At 42.4% G+C, this 17,001-nt stretch overlaps 2 protein-coding genes and 1 long non-coding RNA gene across 3 annotated transcripts in view; 2 read left to right on the forward strand and 1 right to left on the reverse strand.

Annotated features, from left to right (window-relative positions):
* Positions 1-17,001, reverse strand: part of LOC135550436 (bcl2-associated agonist of cell death-like) — a 339,230-nt gene that overhangs the window by 270,917 nt on the left and 51,312 nt on the right. The gene's annotated exons all lie outside the window — the stretch shown is intronic.
* Positions 5,248-10,511, forward strand: LOC135550432 (uncharacterized). Its single transcript, XR_010457109.1, has 3 exons — positions 5,248-5,323; positions 5,477-5,675; positions 6,858-10,511. It is a non-coding gene; the product is annotated as an uncharacterized LOC135550432 (long non-coding RNA).
* Positions 11,618-16,969, forward strand: LOC135550431 (neuronal PAS domain-containing protein 4A-like). The gene is made up of 8 exons (XM_064981223.1): positions 11,618-12,373; positions 12,810-12,961; positions 13,085-13,193; positions 13,294-13,585; positions 13,682-13,791; positions 14,114-14,249; positions 14,426-16,020; positions 16,229-16,969. Exons 1-8 carry the CDS (start codon positions 12,199-12,201, stop codon positions 16,255-16,257), a joined length of 2,598 nt encoding a protein of 865 aa, XP_064837295.1. The 5' UTR covers positions 11,618-12,198; the 3' UTR covers positions 16,258-16,969.

Here is a 17,001-nt window from a genome sequence, read left to right on the forward strand (position 1 = left end):
ATATGGCTATGCTACTGAATAATCGTTGTGTGAATACCCTTTTAAATGCGTCATCAATCACTGACTGTTAATGCCAGCTTCACCAAGAAACATGACACTCAGTGGATCTTTGCAGTCTATCAGTAGGGAATGCCTCTGTAAGGCCTCCTGTAAATAGGCTATCATTCTGATTGTGTATACACTCTTAGGGAAAAAAAATGTTCTGAATATAACCAAACGGTTATTGCTTACTTCATATATGGCACCTCTAAAGGTTCTATATAGACCCCTTTTGTAGGGTTCTTTTGATAAGAATGTCAAGGCTTCTTCACTGAAACAAAATTGGTTCCGTATAAAACCCTTGGGTTCCATATAGGGTTATACATGGAAAAAATGTTGGTTCTATGTAGAACCTTAAGGAGTGCCATATATGAAGCAAGCACAGAACCCTTCTTGGTTCAGTCCAGAACCTGTTTTTTCTCAACTCCGCTGTCTTTATTGTTCCTCATTAGCTTACAAGATCTGTACGTGGGCAACCAACTATTATGGATGTCGAGCAGCTTTGGTTGGACCGTCAAATTATTTGGGTTACATCCTATTGTCTCTCTCCCATCTCTGCCTTGATTACTTTTTCTACCACAATGTTTCTTGTGTGCTGATAAACCTTGCATCTAAACTCACACAAACCAAAGATGTCAATGTATTCATTGACCTTGTGAAGGTAAACCCCTAATATCAATTTAACTTTGTGACATTTCTCTTTTTAACATGTTTCAAAAACGTGTCGTATTGAGTTCCTCTTTTTGGCATTATTGACTGTATAAACAAATTAGACATGATCTTAGACATATGTGAATAAACTGCTTAATCTCTATATTCCGGCACCAGATTTGAGACAGATACCACAAACAAGCAGATCCCTGCAGGCTGGTCTGGACCGCCACTTTATTGATCTTACTGTGAATCTGAGTCTTCCCTCAAGCATTTACTTAACTACCTCAGCTGTCCACCTCTCCCTGATATTACCTAGTTCTCTCGGTCTCTTTCTGTCTCTTCAATCCCCCCTGTAAATATATTGAATTATAATTTTCTGATGTGTAAATTGTGACTTAAGACAATGTTTCAACTGTTTGGTAAATGTTTTTGAAGATGTGAGGGTCTGTTTGGTGTATGTGTTTTTAAGGGGGTGGTTAGCAGCAGGGAGCTACAGTTGGTCAGGGTTGTCTGGGAGGGGGTTTGGGCCTGAACTGGGACTTTACCAGTGTTGGGGAGAAGTGAACTACATGTAGTTCAACTAGTCATTTAACTACATCTAACTTGGTGATAGTTAAATTAAATTCAAATCTAGGTAGTTTACAGTCGTTTGTTTCTGCCATGTAGTGGTGTAGCTAACTACGGGAACTACATGTTTCTTGCAAAAATAAAATATGGCTGAAGTAGGCAAGAATTTGCTCTTTTGGCGTCAGACCTGCCTAGTTCTCATCTGAAATTTATTTTTTGTGTTTTAATAGTTTAAGTTACACATGTTAACATCTGACTACAGTGTGATCTGTTCTTACAATTTGTATTGTATGGCATTTCAGATTAATATGATTCTATTTCATTAACTAGTTTGGATGAACTACTTAACTTTAGTTAACAAAATATTTTTTTGTTAAGGGTAGCTTTAGTATAGCTTAACTGAAGCAAAATCATTTAAGGACTGGGTTTGATTGAATCCAGGTATGTCCTTTCCCCGGAGTGCAGTGTTGGTTCTTCATGCTATTATTGCTGCCTGGTTGAGTGATGGATTTGGGATGAAGACCAGGACTTTGAATCCCAGATAGAGGAGTAGACAGAGGACATGGCAAAACAAGAGGGTGAAGAATGGTAGGGCTCAGAGCTGGGCAGCAAGCATGTGGTTTGGGGGGTAAGAATGGACTGCCCCTCCCATTTCCTTTCTCTATCCCAGCCCCCTTTTTTCCACAAACACTTTGTTTCATATAAACACTTAAACACTGCTTTTTACACTACCACAACCGCTGCTGCTCTTCCCCATCGTGGCTGTAGGACAGAGAACAAAGACAGGACTTTTAAATCACTAAGAAAAAAGGCGAGAGGAAGAGAGACGGCCCATAAAGCTATTAAAATGTTTATTTTATTTTAAATATTACCCCTTTTTCATGGTATTGTTTTAGTAGCTACTATCTTGTCTCATCGCTACAACTCCCGTACGGGCTCGGGAGAGACGAAGGTTGAAAGTTATGCGTCCTCCTCCGAAGCCGCACAGAGCCATCCAACCCGGAAGCCAGCCGCACCAATGTGTCAGAGGAAACACTGCACCTGGCAACCTTGGTTAGCGCGCACTGCGCCCGGCCTGCCACAGGAGTCGCTGGTGCGCGATGAGACAAGAATATCCCTACCGGCCAAGCCCTCCCTAACCCGGACGACGCTAGGCCAATTGTGCGTCGTCCCACAGACCTCCCGGCCGGGCCGGTTGCGACAGAGCCTGGTCGCGAACCCAGGGTCTCTGGTGGCACAGCTTGTGCTGCAGTACAGCGCCCTTAACCACTGCGCCACCCGGGAGGAAGATGAGGAAGATTTTCTGTGCGCATCAACTGTGAAAGTGTCAAGGACGTGCAACATTATACAAGTGCACAGAACTGTGGACTAGAGGAAGAGTGCTCAGTGAGTGTGATTTAAAAAACCAAATGTATTTACCTAATTTTTGTCTTATTTTGATTTTTAAACGTATTGTATGTAGAATATAATGTGAAATAGTAGAAAGACAGTACTCTAGGTAGTAACATATGCTGTTGTAGTATGTCAGCTTCTGCCATCTTATTTTCGGGCTTTGAGGAAAACAAATCTACTGTGGAATTTCTGAAAAGTTTGGTTGGAGTAATTAATCAATTGCTAAATATTTGGTTGGAGTAATTGATCAATTGCTAAATATCACCTCGTCTTAACCACTAAAATCCTCCTGAAAGATGAGGCATGTCTGTTAATCTTATCTGTCTGGCTTTAGAGCCAAGAATGGCCACAAGAAGTTTACATTTCCACATTTGATTTTAATATTATCCACAAGTCTGTTTTACATTATTGCACAATGAGACCTAAGGAATCCAGTTATGCATAGCTTCAAGTGTTGTCTGTATACCTGCACCTGTGCCCTCTGAGGCCTTTGAGGTCATATCTGTGGCACCATTAGAATGGGGTAGTGTGGAATTTTGGAAAGGAGGTCACAGCCCTCTTGGAGCCAGCCTAATTGCTTTAATCTCTCAGAGAATGGTGATGTAGTTATTTGCCAATATCTGCAAGTTTCTCTCTGGATATATTTGTTCCATTTCCTTATACTGAAAACAGAGGACTTCATGCTATGTGGCAAGCTATAAAATACACATTCAAACCATTATAATGGTGTGACAAATTTGATTTGATACGCTTATTTGTCCAGCACATACTGTACAGAAAACACCATTAGTGTTACCAATTTTAAAAAGTATGGGCCCAAATCTATTTTACATAATGGAGTTCTGTTCAGGTCACCTCATGGGAGAAATGGAACATGATAAGCAATTCACGCACAGTCTGAATTGGGATACATGCACATAGAATGAGTATTACTGTGTGTGCCATTTATCAAGTCGCATTTTATTGGTCACATACACGTGATTAGCAGATGTTATTGCGGGTGTAGCGAAGTGCTTGTGCTTCTAGCTCCGACAGTGCGGTAATATCTAACAAATTACACAACATCTAAGTAGGAATGAATTAAGACTATATACATATATGGGCGAGCGATGTCAGAGCGGAACGGACTAAGATACAGCAGAACAGTATAGAATACAGTATATACATATGAGATGAGTAATGCCAGATATGTAAACATGATTAAAATGACTGGTCTTCCATTCCTTAAAGTGGCCAGTGATTTCTAGTCTATGCCTTTTGGCAGCAGCCTCTAATGTGCTAGTGATGGCTGTTTAACAGCCTGATGGCTTTGAGATAGAAGCTGTTTTTCAGCCTCTCGGGCCCAGCTTTGATGCACCAATACTGACCTCGCCTACTGGATGATAGCGGTGTGAAGAGGCAGTGGCTCGGGTGGTTGATGTCCTTGATGATCTTTTTGGCCTTCCTGTGAGGTGCTGTAGGTGTCCTGGAGGGTGGGTAGTTTGCCCCCTGTAATGCGTTGGGCAGACCGCACCACCCTCTGGAGAGCCTTGCGGTTGAAGGTGGTGCAGTGTTGAGGATCAGCAGAGTGGAGGTGATGTTTCCTACCTTCACCACCTTGGGGTGGCCCGTCAGTAAGTCCAGGACCCAGTTGCAGAGGGCAGGGTTCAGACCCTGGGCTCAAGCTTAATGAGGAGCTTGGAGGGTACTATGGTGTTGAATGCTGAGCTATTGTTAATAAACAGCATTCTTACATAGGTATTCCTCTTGTCCAAATGGGATAGGGCAGTGTGCAGATTGATGGTGATTGCATCGTCTGTGGATCTATTGGGGCGATAAGCAAATTGAATTGGGTCTAGGGTGGTAGGTAAGGTTGAGGTGATTTGATCCTTGACTAGTCTCTCAAAGCACTTCATGATGACAGAGGTGAGTGTTACGGGGCGATAGTCATTAAGTTCAGTTACCTTTGCCTTCTTGGGTACAGGAACAATGGGGGCCATCTTGAAGCATGTGGGGACAGCAGACTGAGATAGGGAGAGATTGAATATGCCCGTAAACACGCTGCTAGGGATACCGTCTGGGTCGGAGGCCTTGATTTCTCGCTCTCTCTTCGTCTCTCACAGATTCTAGAATAGCACTCCGCTCCCTCCGTGTTGTTGGGGTTTGCCTGTACATTTATGTATGACTGACAGAGGGGTTTGTGTGTTATTGTGATCGAGTGCAGCATTTGTTTGTGTGTCTGCTACCTGTTCTCTGTTTGTTTGCTTGTGTGTAGGAGTGAGTATGCAAGGAGCATTTGTTATATGTGTGAGTTTGTCTCCTCCACCATACAAAGTCTGTCACCTCCAGAAGGCATCACGGTAAGATGGCCTCACGGTAAGAAACGTCAATCTTCACTTCTCTTCCTTCTCATTACTTTTTCCTTGCTTGTTTTTTTCACTATCCCTTCTGAAAGCCAGCTCATGCCCCTCTCTTGATAACAATGCCCAGTCATTCCATATATACCGGAGTCCCTCTTGTGTTATTATGTGCATGCAGGCTATGGCACTTTAGCATTGACACACTTTACTTCAGAGAAAGCATACAGTCAACACTGCAACCTCTTTCTCGCTCTCTCTCTCTCTCTCTCTCTCTCTCTCTCAGGAGTGCACAGATGGTTATGAGTGGGCTGTTCAGAGTCAGCACTGTAAAGGTGGGTGGTTTATTTTTGTTGTAATGTTACAGCGAGTGGTGTGTATGAAAAAGTTCTGTTACTGTGCATATGATCTGATGGTGTCACACTGTACTGGCTTTTTCACTTGTCTTCTGTCTCATTTATCTTTCGCATATCAATGTCTGAGACCAGAAGGCTGCCGATGGGAGATGAAGTGTTTTAACCACTATAGCGGCTACCTGTCTCCCACGCTCTCCTGAACCTTCCAGCCGGTTAGTGGTTACCTCGCCTGTGGAGTCCTTCGAGGCCTTGAGATTGAGTCATCTGTGGATCTGTTGGGGCGGTATGCAAATTGGAGTGGGTCCAGGCTGTCTGAGATGATGGTGTTGATGTGAGCTATGATCATCCTTTCAAAGCATTTCATGGCAACAGATGTGTGTACTGCTGGCCGATAGTAATTTAGACAGGTTACCTTGGCGTTCTTGGGCATATGTACTATGGTGGTCTGCTTGAAACATGTAGGTATTACAGACTGGGTCAGGGAGAGGTTGAAAATATCATTGAAGACACTTGTCAGCTGGTCAACGCATGCACTGAGTACATGCCCTAGTAGTCTGTCTGTCCCTGCAGCCTTGTGAATGTTAACCTGTTTAAAGTTATGACTCACATCAGCTACAGAGAGCATGATCACACAGTCGCCTGGAACAGCTGGTGCTCTCACGCATGGTTCAGTGTTGCTTGCTTTGAAGCGAGTATAGATGGCATTTAGCTCATCTAGAAAGCTTGCGTCACTGGGCAGCTCGTAGCTGGGTTTCCCTTTGTAATTTGTGATAGTTTGCAAGCCCTGCCATATCCGACAAGCGTCAGAGCCAGGATAGTAGTCCTGTATTGACGGTTTGCCTGATGGATGGTTTCACGGAGGTTGTAGCAGGATTTATTATAAGCGTGGGTTAGTGTCATGCTTCTTGTAAGTGGCAGCTCTTTAACTCAGTGTGGGTGTTCCCTGTAATCCATGGCTTCTGGTTGGGATATGGACATACGGTCACTCTGGGGACGATGTCATCGATGTACTTATTATTGAAACCGGGGACAGATGTGGTAAACTCCTCAATGCCATCGGATGAGTCCCGGAACATATTCCAGTCTGTACTAGCAAAACAGTCCTGTAGCTTAGAGTCTGCATCATCTGACCACCTCAATATTGAGCGCGTCACTGTTACTGTTTGAGTTTTTGCATGTAAGCAGGAATCGGAAGGATAGAGTTATGGTTAGATTTGCCAAATAGAGGGTGAGGGAGAACTTTGAATGTGTCTGTGTGTGCAGTAAACACGATCTAGAGTTTTTTTCAGCCTCTAGTTGCACAGGTGACATGCCGGTAGAAATGTGAATATCTAGATTGTCTAGATGTCTGCATGTTACACAAAAAGACCTATCAAGGCCTAACATCTAATACTGCCTACTACAGTTGTAGGGGAACAAATATGACTGCTTTTGAAGACAGAATACTGAGTTAAAATGATTCAGTCCTGCACATACATATACTACCACTACACCTCCCACTATCCTTTCACAGGAAACGAACAACATCAGTGTGATGATGGTCCAGGCCCGTGCTGTGACCGGCCCCGAAGAGTACAACCTGGAGCTGGTGTCTGTCAACCCCCTCATGATCTATCAGACCAGCTCTGCCCTACGACTGTCTGTCTTTGTAAAACCATCTGAGGAGACAGATGGAGCAAAGAGAAGGAAACGGAAATAGAGAGTGGGAGACAGATGTGAGATGAGAATAACTGTTAAGGGCATGAGATGGGAACATTTCTCAGACACGTTACTACTAGACATGTATCTTAAAGAAATCTGCCCGGGGCAAAGCAAGTTGTAAAACCATTCTTCCATAATTCTGTGAGTCACCACAAACACACATGCTCATGCACACGCATGCAGACCAGTGGCGGCTGGTGACGCTTTAAATCGGAGGACGGGCTCATTTGTAATGGCTGGAATGGAATAAATGGAACATATCAAACACGTTTTAATACTGATCGATTTATTCCGTGCCAGACATTACTATATGTTGTCCTCCGTTCGCCAGCCTCCTCTGCCACACGCACACATGGTACACTGGCACACACTGGAATCTAGCCTCTGCAGTGTGCATCATATTTTCAATAGTTTCTTGCTGCACAAAAGACTAGCCAAGAGGGTCCATTATCTTGTTACCAAGGCAACTGATAAAAACATCCATTCAAAGCAACCATTTCAACCCATGTCACACTGTTATTTTTCTCTCCATCAGGGTCGTTCTCCTGCTCTCCTCTCATCCTAACTGTTCTCCAGATAGTTCACTCTTAACTGTAAAGAATTAATATTGCTTGTTCCTATTCTGTAGTTTAATTATTTTATTTTTAAACAACTTATGGTTGTTTTGTCATGTTACTAAAATTAAGAGATGAAACCAACATTTGGATGAATGATATTCATTTTAGTTGCTGTTCCTCTTCCAACTCCCTGCTCATGCACACGCTTAGCCTTTCTCTTACCACCTCTTCTGCTTAATTAAGGCCCAATAATGGGTTCTCTTGCTGACCATCTTTTCTCTCTTTCATTCACTCTGTCACGTTTGCTTATTTCCTTTTCAGTACAAATGCAGATAAATGCACTCTTTCAAATCAATTGACACTGCTAATTACACTACAGTATGTGCAGTTAATATAGATTAGCATCTTACTTTAAATTGCCAAATGACCCTAACAGGTTTAAACGTCACCCTAGCTACGTATTTAAACATCTTTTAAATGAATAGCCTACAGCCTAACTTAAAGGTTGGTAACAATTGGTTTAGTCAACAAAGTCTCCTAGTTATTTCAACCTTCTTTATCAATGTAATTATGTTGCATCGATGTGGCTAGTTGGTTGAATTTGCATGAGGTCATCAACATGCACAGGCGTTTGTCTCATTTGAATCAAGATGTCAACCAAAAATGAACAATTGGGTTCAAATGAACAATTCAGTCACAAATCAACCAAATGGTTGATCTAACGTCTTGGTGAGTCATGTAGCTGTGTAAGGGTTCAAATTAATCTAAAAGTGGTTGACATTATAGCCCTGTTCATACCTGGTTCTGACATGCAGACTTTTTCTTGATTTTCTCCACATTCTGATAGTGCCCACATTTTTGGACAAATGTAGACGATTAAAAGATGCATCATGATCTGATTGTGATCAGATCTTAGAGGTGTAAACAGACAAGATCAGGACGATGGACACATGTTAACGGAAAGTATAAACAGGATTTATGTGAATCCTCCGCTGTAGAATTGACTCTTACCTAAGACATGAATCAGTTATCTGTAACCTAAAAAAAAAATATTTGGAGAAATGTATGTTATTGTCGTGTCATCATATTCATGTTCAAAAGGTTGACATTTTGTAAATGTTCCACCTTAGAATTGATCCTTACCTAAGACATAATTCACAGTTTTCATCTGTTACCTAAATAATTATTTTGACAAATGGATGTTTTTCTCTCTTGATCAGGTTATTTTTCCAGCTTTGCCCCACACACATACGGCCATTGGACTGAAATAGCAGTATGTCGCCACATAAATGTACATCTAGCTGATAACCCTTATCACTCTGGATAAGGTTTAAGTGCCTTGCTCAAGGGCAAAAATAGATTTTTCACTTAGTCTGCTTTGGGACCTTTTAGTTACTTGCCCAAACACTCTTAAATGTTAGGCTACCTGCCGCCCACATAGTGGCACAAACATAGAAAGCTGAATCTGATTCCCTTGAGTAAAAAAAGGAATTGTTAGAGTATTTCAGAAGAAATCCTGGTTCACTCAAACCTTATGTAAGAATGTGCAGCAAAAATTGTGTTTTTGTGTTTCAAGTTTCATTCATTGTGTGTATAGGATACATATGGCATACACCGTCCAACCAAAATGGTTACTTGCAGATTCTTTCTCGACAATGCAACAACAATAAGAAATTTATAAAAGATAAGAATATGAGAATGCACATGTCAGATAACGTGTGAGTATATTTTGGTATGTTTGTGCCAGAGTGTTGGGCATTCCTCTGTGGCATCGCCAGTGTAGGAGCTGAGAGACAGGGAGTCCAGGCACAGACGGTATGTAGGTGGGCAGGAGAAGCAGATGGGTGTGGGTGGTGAGTAGTACAGGGGGTCATGTTGTCAGGGCACACCTGGGATTGGTAGGATTTCATCACAGGGTGCCATGCCATGGGTGACAGGGGTCACACAGCAGACTCAGTCTGAGGTAGAGGGAGAGTCAATGTACATTAAGATTTAGTCTGAACGTGAATTAGCCTACCAGAAAGCACTTAAAAATGTTATTATTAATCTTGTTGACCCTGAACAATGACTCATTTGTATATGGAGCATAATAATAACATTTTTACAATAAATGGCTAAATCCTCACAACATATTCCAGTGATATACTGTAGATTCACTGCCAATGTCTCTTATTAACATATGCGACGTGAAATAGTTTCTAGGCTTATTTATTCCTGTGATTAAATACATTTTTTATATTCCCTGTCCAGAGAGGAGGAAATTGAGCTGGGTCAGGTGGAGAGTAATTTTCTCACCACCCCTCATGAGTCCCTACTAATCATCATTCCATTAAGAGAAGGGCTTTGACATAACTTAACAAATGCATGAAAACAAATATGAATAATCTTTCTATTCACATGTAAAAAGTGTAGGACAGTGTGTACGAGTGAAAAACTGATTGTAATGTTTATTTTCATTTAGCTTGTACATAAAACATGTAATATCATTAGAGAAAATGTAATCACATTATGACAAGAGACAAATGTGCCATCTTTACCTGACAAAACTCTACAGAGGAGTTTTATATCATTCCTCTATACTGGAAAGATCATACTGTGCTCTTCCTAAACTGATCTTATGACGAAGAGACGACAGTGGTCCATGTAATCATATCGCTCAACATTAAATTGCGTTCGATTTTCAAAAATCGCATTTTTACATATCTGACAACATACTTTATCTGTCATCCACCTCTAAATAATAAAGTGGTTATCACCTAACGGCTTAAATGGTGTCTGAGAATAATTCATTTCCTTATATCTCTATTTGTGGACCAATGTGGTTACTAAGTAACCACAGTGTTATTGCCATGGCCACATAGATGGAAACAAGCAAGTGACAAGTACCATGTGCTTGATGAATGAATTAATACAGAAAGAGATGGAAATAAATGCTGAGTTAAAGAAATAAAAACTTGCCAAAACATCTACAGATGCAATAACATGTGGAAATGTCTCTATAAACAAAATAGCAAAAAAAAAAAAAAAATAGCAATTCAAGAGTTGGGTGAATCAAAAAGCCCCTCAGTGAGTAATATCTGTACCATATCTCAACACCAGTTTGGTTTCAACAGATGGCCACACCAACCATAATAAAAACATCAACTTCCACAGGGAACTCAGGATGTCAAACAGTGGTTCTTTCTGTGTCCCATATGGGCCCGGACCAAACGAAAGCCAAGAAAATCTCAATCTGTCTGACGTTATCTAATTATTCATGTTTTTATCATTTCAGGAGAATCCAGTCGGTCAGAGGCACAGTACCTGACTCAACACAGTACAGTACCTGACTCAACACAGTACAGTACCTGACTCAACACAGTACAGTACACGACTCAACACAGTACAGTACACGACTCAACACAGTACAGTACACGACTCAACACAGTACAGTACACGACTCAACACAGTACAGTACCTGACTCAACACAGTACAGTACACGACTCAACACAGTACAGTACACGACTCAACACAGTACAGTACACACTGACTCAACACAGTACAGTACACGACTCAACACAGTACAGTACCTGACTCAACACAGTACAGTACACGACTCAACACAGTACAGTACACGACTCAACACAGTACAGTACACTTCGGTGTTGAGTCGGCGGTGTTGTACATCAGTAAAGAAAAAGTGTGTGTGGTTGTAGTCTTATTGGTGGTTGTAGTTCAACAGTATACTGCATTTCTAAACAGAGCATACTGTTTGACTTCAACACCTGATATATATTATCTTCACTCGAATGTGCTGTAAACTCCCAACTCGATGAACAAATATCATCGTGACCCTTTGCAATTTAGCTGTAATTTGGTCTGACCTCGACCTCAGTATGAAAAGTGAGGGAGCTAAAAAAAATCGAGTATCATTACAATCAAAACATTTTATTCAAATCCATTTTCTAAAAATAAACGGAATAACCAAGGCAAGAATAAAGCAAGGAACATGTATAGGGATGAAATCTCGCGTTTGCTTCGTTCACCTGGAAACAACAATGTGCTTTTGTCAACACTCACTCAATCACCCACCCACAGTACACATACGGTGCACGCATGCTGTTGGGTTAAGTACATGCAGAAAAACATGCTGAAACATACAGATGGATGCTTTCTATGACACCTGATAGAGCAAGAGAGAGAGAGAGAGAGCGAGAGAGAAAGCATGCGGTCCTCAATGCTAATCAAACCCTCCCCATCTCCTTTCAAATTATATTCATACTTATGGTTGCTCAACCACCTCTCCACCCCACCATCAGCCTATATAAAGAATAACCTCGTTCATGGACTTTATTATCACGACACAACTAGTCAACATAGACAGTAACCCTAACAGCCGTCTGCCCCCGGGGAGAGCAACCGGATAATAAAAACGGACAGAGGCGAATTACAATTAATTGACAATGCCAACGCAGCTATTAAACTAGTCATTCTCATTTTAACAATTCAGATGCCAAGTTATAACGTTCTAATGAAGTGAAGAGGCAGAACAACACCCCGTCTCTACAAACCTCCCAAACTCTGAACAGACACCTGTTTCAGACAGGCACGCGACAATGTATCGGTCCACAAAAGGAGCATCGAAGGCTCGGAGGGACCAAATCAACGCAGAGATTCGGAACCTACAGGAACTGTTGCCCATCTCCGATACTGACAAAGCTCGACTCTCCTACCTACACATCATGTCACTTGCCTGCATGTACACCAGAAAGTCTGTATTCTTCGTTCAAGGTAGGTTCAACCTTTTTGTTCTTTGAAATATGTTCACATTAAGTTTGATTAGGCTAATAGGGAAAGCATGCTTTTGCTCTTGTGTTTTTTGTTGTCACCAGGTGCACTTCAGTTTAACGTGAATGGTCGACAACTACTGCCGCATATCATGCGCTGTAAATCAGAAGTTGATCTATTCATTTATTATTTGGCTATAGTTCTATTTTTTTACACAATGGCCTTACAAGTATTTTGCTGTCCGAAGTGTTGAAAATGTTTTGGCGCTGTCCGTTGTTGTCTTGTTGCTGTGAGTAAAGAGTGCGTGTGCCTCCAACCAGTTTGAGGCACGATCCCAAGTGAATAAAATGCAAATACTAGAATGTCTTATGTGCTTCTTTGTGTTAGTGACGATATTCACAACTAACGATAGACCTCTTCTTTTCGCTGCCAAAACCAGACGCTCTTCAAGACCAGACCATGGACTTAATGTCTTTTCACGAGCTCTCGGGGCTGATGCACGAATTGTCAGGTTTCATGCTACTCCTCACAAGCAACGGAAAACTTCTGTATCTATCAGACAACGTAGCAGACCACCTCGGGCATTGTATGGTGAGTAGCCTAAGCTACAAACTGGTGGCTGTTGTTACTTTGACAAACCATACACTGAAAGTAGTTGTACATAGGCCAATGAAAGTCCCATTCAATATCACTCAACTTGTTTTTCTCATTCAGGTGGACCTGGTTGCCCAGAGTGACAGTGTGTATGATATCATCAATCCTATGGACCACTACGTCATGAGGAGCAACATTGCAGGTCTACCAATGACCACTACTGATACAGGTAGACATACCATTATTACTCAAATGTTTACCCATTCTTATAATTACAACAGATCACATCAATCTACATCAATTTACACCTTTATCTTATCCTCCTCTAGACAGGTTATTTCGATGCCGCTTCAATACCACAAAGTTCATCCGGCGGCAAGGTGCAGGGAACAAGTTGATGCTGGTCAGAGCTCGCTGCCTCACCCCACCTTGCCCTGTCTCTAAGTACTGGACCTCCAACCCAGTATGGGTGTGTTTCTGTACCCCTCTGAAGACAAAAACGTCTAACCTCACAATCGCCAAGAGTGCCCCCTTCACCCCACCCCCTGAGCACGCCTTCCTGCTTGCTTGTTTCCACTCTCAACACAACAGGGACATGAGGCTTTGGGACGCGCAGGACAGGTAAGAATTAGCCTGGTTCATTCTAACACTTTGAATTGTGTATAGGCATGAGAACATGGGGTATGTTATCAACTCTGTCATCCCCTTTCCCTCCAGTGTGAGTGTGTACCTGGGCTATGATGTGGAATCTCTACGCTCTCGCTCCTGGTACAGCCTGGTTCATCCCAGGGACCTTTCCCATGCCTCTGAACAGCACCATATCATATGTGAGTACAGCCACAATAACACAACTACCCAACCAGACTATAGCACCACAGCCACTTAACATACACTCCAACACAACCAATAATACAAACCACAGGAGGTCGTGGCACCTTAATTGCGGAGGATGGGCTCGTGGTAATGGCTGGAGCATAATCAGTGGAATGGTATCAAATACATCAAACATATGGTTTCCCTGTGTTTGATGCCGTTCCATCCCGGACATTATCATGAGCCGTCCTCCGCTCAGCAGCCTATACTGATACACACATGAGGAAGACTGATAAGTAAGTAGATGTGAACATAGGAATGTTTCTGTCTCTGCAGTAAATGAAGGAGGGGAGCAGCAGGTGGAGATGGTGTTGCAGGTGGAAACAGCAGACCACTCCTGGGTCTGGCTCTATATGGTCCTCCAGCTGAACAATGGAGAACACCCCATCAGCTGCCACAACTACATCATCAGGTACCACAGCTACACTTGTCATATGCCATTTGTGTACTCTCCAACCTTTAACAATAGATGCAATACAATATATACCATACAATAGATACAATACAATATGTACCATACAATAGATACAATATATATAATATCTGTGAGATCCAAATAATGATAGTCTCTTTTCCTCTTTCTCTCAGTGAGTCAGAGGCGTGGTCAATACGCCAGCAGCTGTGTTTGGAGCAGAACAAGTTCCCTGGGTATTTGGGTTCTGGCCAGAGCCTGTCTAGTCCAGACCAGGTCTTCAGCAGCAGTGGCCTGTCTGCACATTCTTTAGACTTCAGCCATGCCACGTCTGGTGTGAGCGCTTGTGAGGAGCCCATGCAGCCAGTTGGTTATGGTCCTCGGTCCAGCCTGTCATCTCTGGATGAGGAGAACTTCCCGCAGACACATGGAGGACAACACCAGTGGAAGCCAAAGTCCAGCCATCTCTCTGTTGGGCCAACCACTGTGTACCCTCCTGCCTCACTGACTGATCCTGAGTCTGATATTCTGTCTCAGAGAATAACCTCTCAATCTCTAACCAATATTATTTCAGACCCTCTCCCCTTCTCCCTCACCGAGCCCCTTGTCCCTCTTACTATGCCCCACCCTCAACAGATTGGGGAGCTTGCATGCACTCCCCCGTATACCCCTCATCTTGAAAGTGGCAGTTTTCCTTTTGGGGAGCAACTGCAACTCAGTTTAGTTCACATCAATGCAGCTGTGTCATGCCCAATGGCCCATGAAATTATTACCTCAGCACTCAGAGCACCAGCCTTTTCCCAGACTTTCTCCTCTGATCATCCTGAGCTGTTTTTCCCAGCAGAGCCTCATAGAAAGCTGCCCTCCACCACTGATAGTTTTGGGGGAGATGAATGCTCCATTATGAGCCTGCCACAGATTATGGGGCCTTTGTATGTGGATGTTTCCCACAAGCCCTTCTGTGGCCCTCTGAATGAGCTCCTCCTTACCCCAGCGGCATCACCCACACACCCGCCCTGCTCCTTCCTCTCCATAGACAGAGAGCAGGAGAGGGAGAATGAAGACATTTCTCTCTTGGCTAAATATATTAGCTCTTTATCTGAGGGATTTTGCTGTGACCCGCTTCTACCCGGAGTGAACCCATCCACCTTGACTTCACCCAGCCTTCAGGCCACATCGCAGAGTTCCTCTACTCCTTGCGGAGGTGAGTGCCAGCCCTGGAGGGGGCTAGACCCTCCCCGTAGCCGAGAGGATATCTCTCTGTATGAGGAGAGTATGTTACTTGAGAGCCTAATTGAGGCGCTCTCATCGTTCCCTTTGTCCCGCTCTTCATGCTCCTCTTCCTCCTCTTTGAACTCCTCCTCCCCTTGCTCACCACTCACTCCAGTGAGCAGGTGTAACCCCAGCCTCATCGAGGGTGAGTCTTCAATTGGTGTCAACCATTTCTGTAGCGTCCAGTCAACGCAGTGTAACTGCTTGGCAGTGGGTGGAGCTTTGATGGTCATTAGGGTGATGGATATGGAGGTGTCAGAGGAGCCTCCATCTTCACTACCATCATCAGCCATCGTTCTCACAGCCTTCCAGGAGGGTGCCTCTGCCTTGGTCCATCTGGCCCCCACCATTGGTTTGCCCAATGCCCAGTCCTTTCTGGAGGAACTGGGTGACATGGGACCTCTGTTTGAGGCAGATGCCTCTTTCACCCCGTCTTGGGGTAACAACCTGAGTTGTATCAACTCCCACTCAACCATGCATTCACAAAGTTTTCACCAAGGTAAGGGGCCATATTTGTCATGCTCATATGTTAATATAAGATAGCAGGCTATATTACTGGCACATACATTTGTTTTCATTGTCTCATCAGATATTTCAATGTTATAAGATAAGATAAGATGCATGAGACTACTAAGAATTCAGTGTGAATAATACTGGTTGCTGAACTCAATTAATTAAGGCTTCTCTGTTGTTTTCTTTCATTTCAGATGGAAGCCTGCGTGACCCGGTGGTTTAAAATAAGTCTGTGACTTACTTCATTCTGTATGGCATATTGTCATATTTTAAGATGCAGCTTTTCCTGTAAAAGCTGAATGTGCAAAATGTATTAAAAAAAATCTTCAGAAAGGTGAAAATGCAAATTCTCCTATCTGTATTTCGGATACTTAAAATCCAATATTGTGTAATAATGTTTTCTGATGATTCAGTTGTACATTCATTACTTTGAATTGATTTTATTGTTAAGTAACCTCATGAGAGGTAATTTAAAGTGTCATATTTAAATTCACTCATGGTGAGGAAGAAGGCATATTTGAGCACACAAGATCACATCGCACATATGCATCATACCACAACAATTTTGTTTGGTTTTATCTGTAAAGATGCAGTGCTTGTTTATACACTGATTTACATGTTGGTTGACTAGGGTCTTATTTTGTTGAAAGGATGCATTTAGGTTTGAAAATCATGATGGGTTGTCTTTCAGCATATGTGCTCTTCGCATACTGTGTTTGTCTGATCTATTTAATATATATTTTTTATGTGACTAAAAGTGGAGTGGAAAGTGTGTATTACCAGTATACTGATAATATATGCTGTACATTTTATGATAAAATAAATAAATCAGAAACTGATATATCTAGTACATTAGCTAGTATATTTAATAAGTGATGGCCATTGTGTTGTTTATAGTTGCCAATGCATTTGGATACCAATCAAAAGCAAATTAAAATCTCTATTTTGTGTCTTTGTCTTACTGAGG

This window comes from Oncorhynchus masou, chromosome 12 (assembly GCF_036934945.1).
Source record: "Oncorhynchus masou masou isolate Uvic2021 chromosome 12, UVic_Omas_1.1, whole genome shotgun sequence".
Classification (NCBI taxonomy): domain Eukaryota; kingdom Metazoa; phylum Chordata; class Actinopteri; order Salmoniformes; family Salmonidae; genus Oncorhynchus; species Oncorhynchus masou.

Bases quoted from the DNA above. Each gene is read 5' to 3' on its own strand.
- LOC135550431 (XM_064981223.1), top strand. From the start codon at position 12,199: ATGTATCGGTCCACAAAAGGAGCATCGAAGGCTCGGAGGGACCAAATC. The intron at 13,586-13,681 runs GTAAGAATTAGC...CTTTCCCTCCAG, and splicing joins CTTTGGGACGCGCAGGACAG to TGTGAGTGTGTACCTGGGCT. The intron at 16,021-16,228 runs GTAAGGGGCCAT...CTTTCATTTCAG, and splicing joins TTCACAAAGTTTTCACCAAG to ATGGAAGCCTGCGTGACCCG.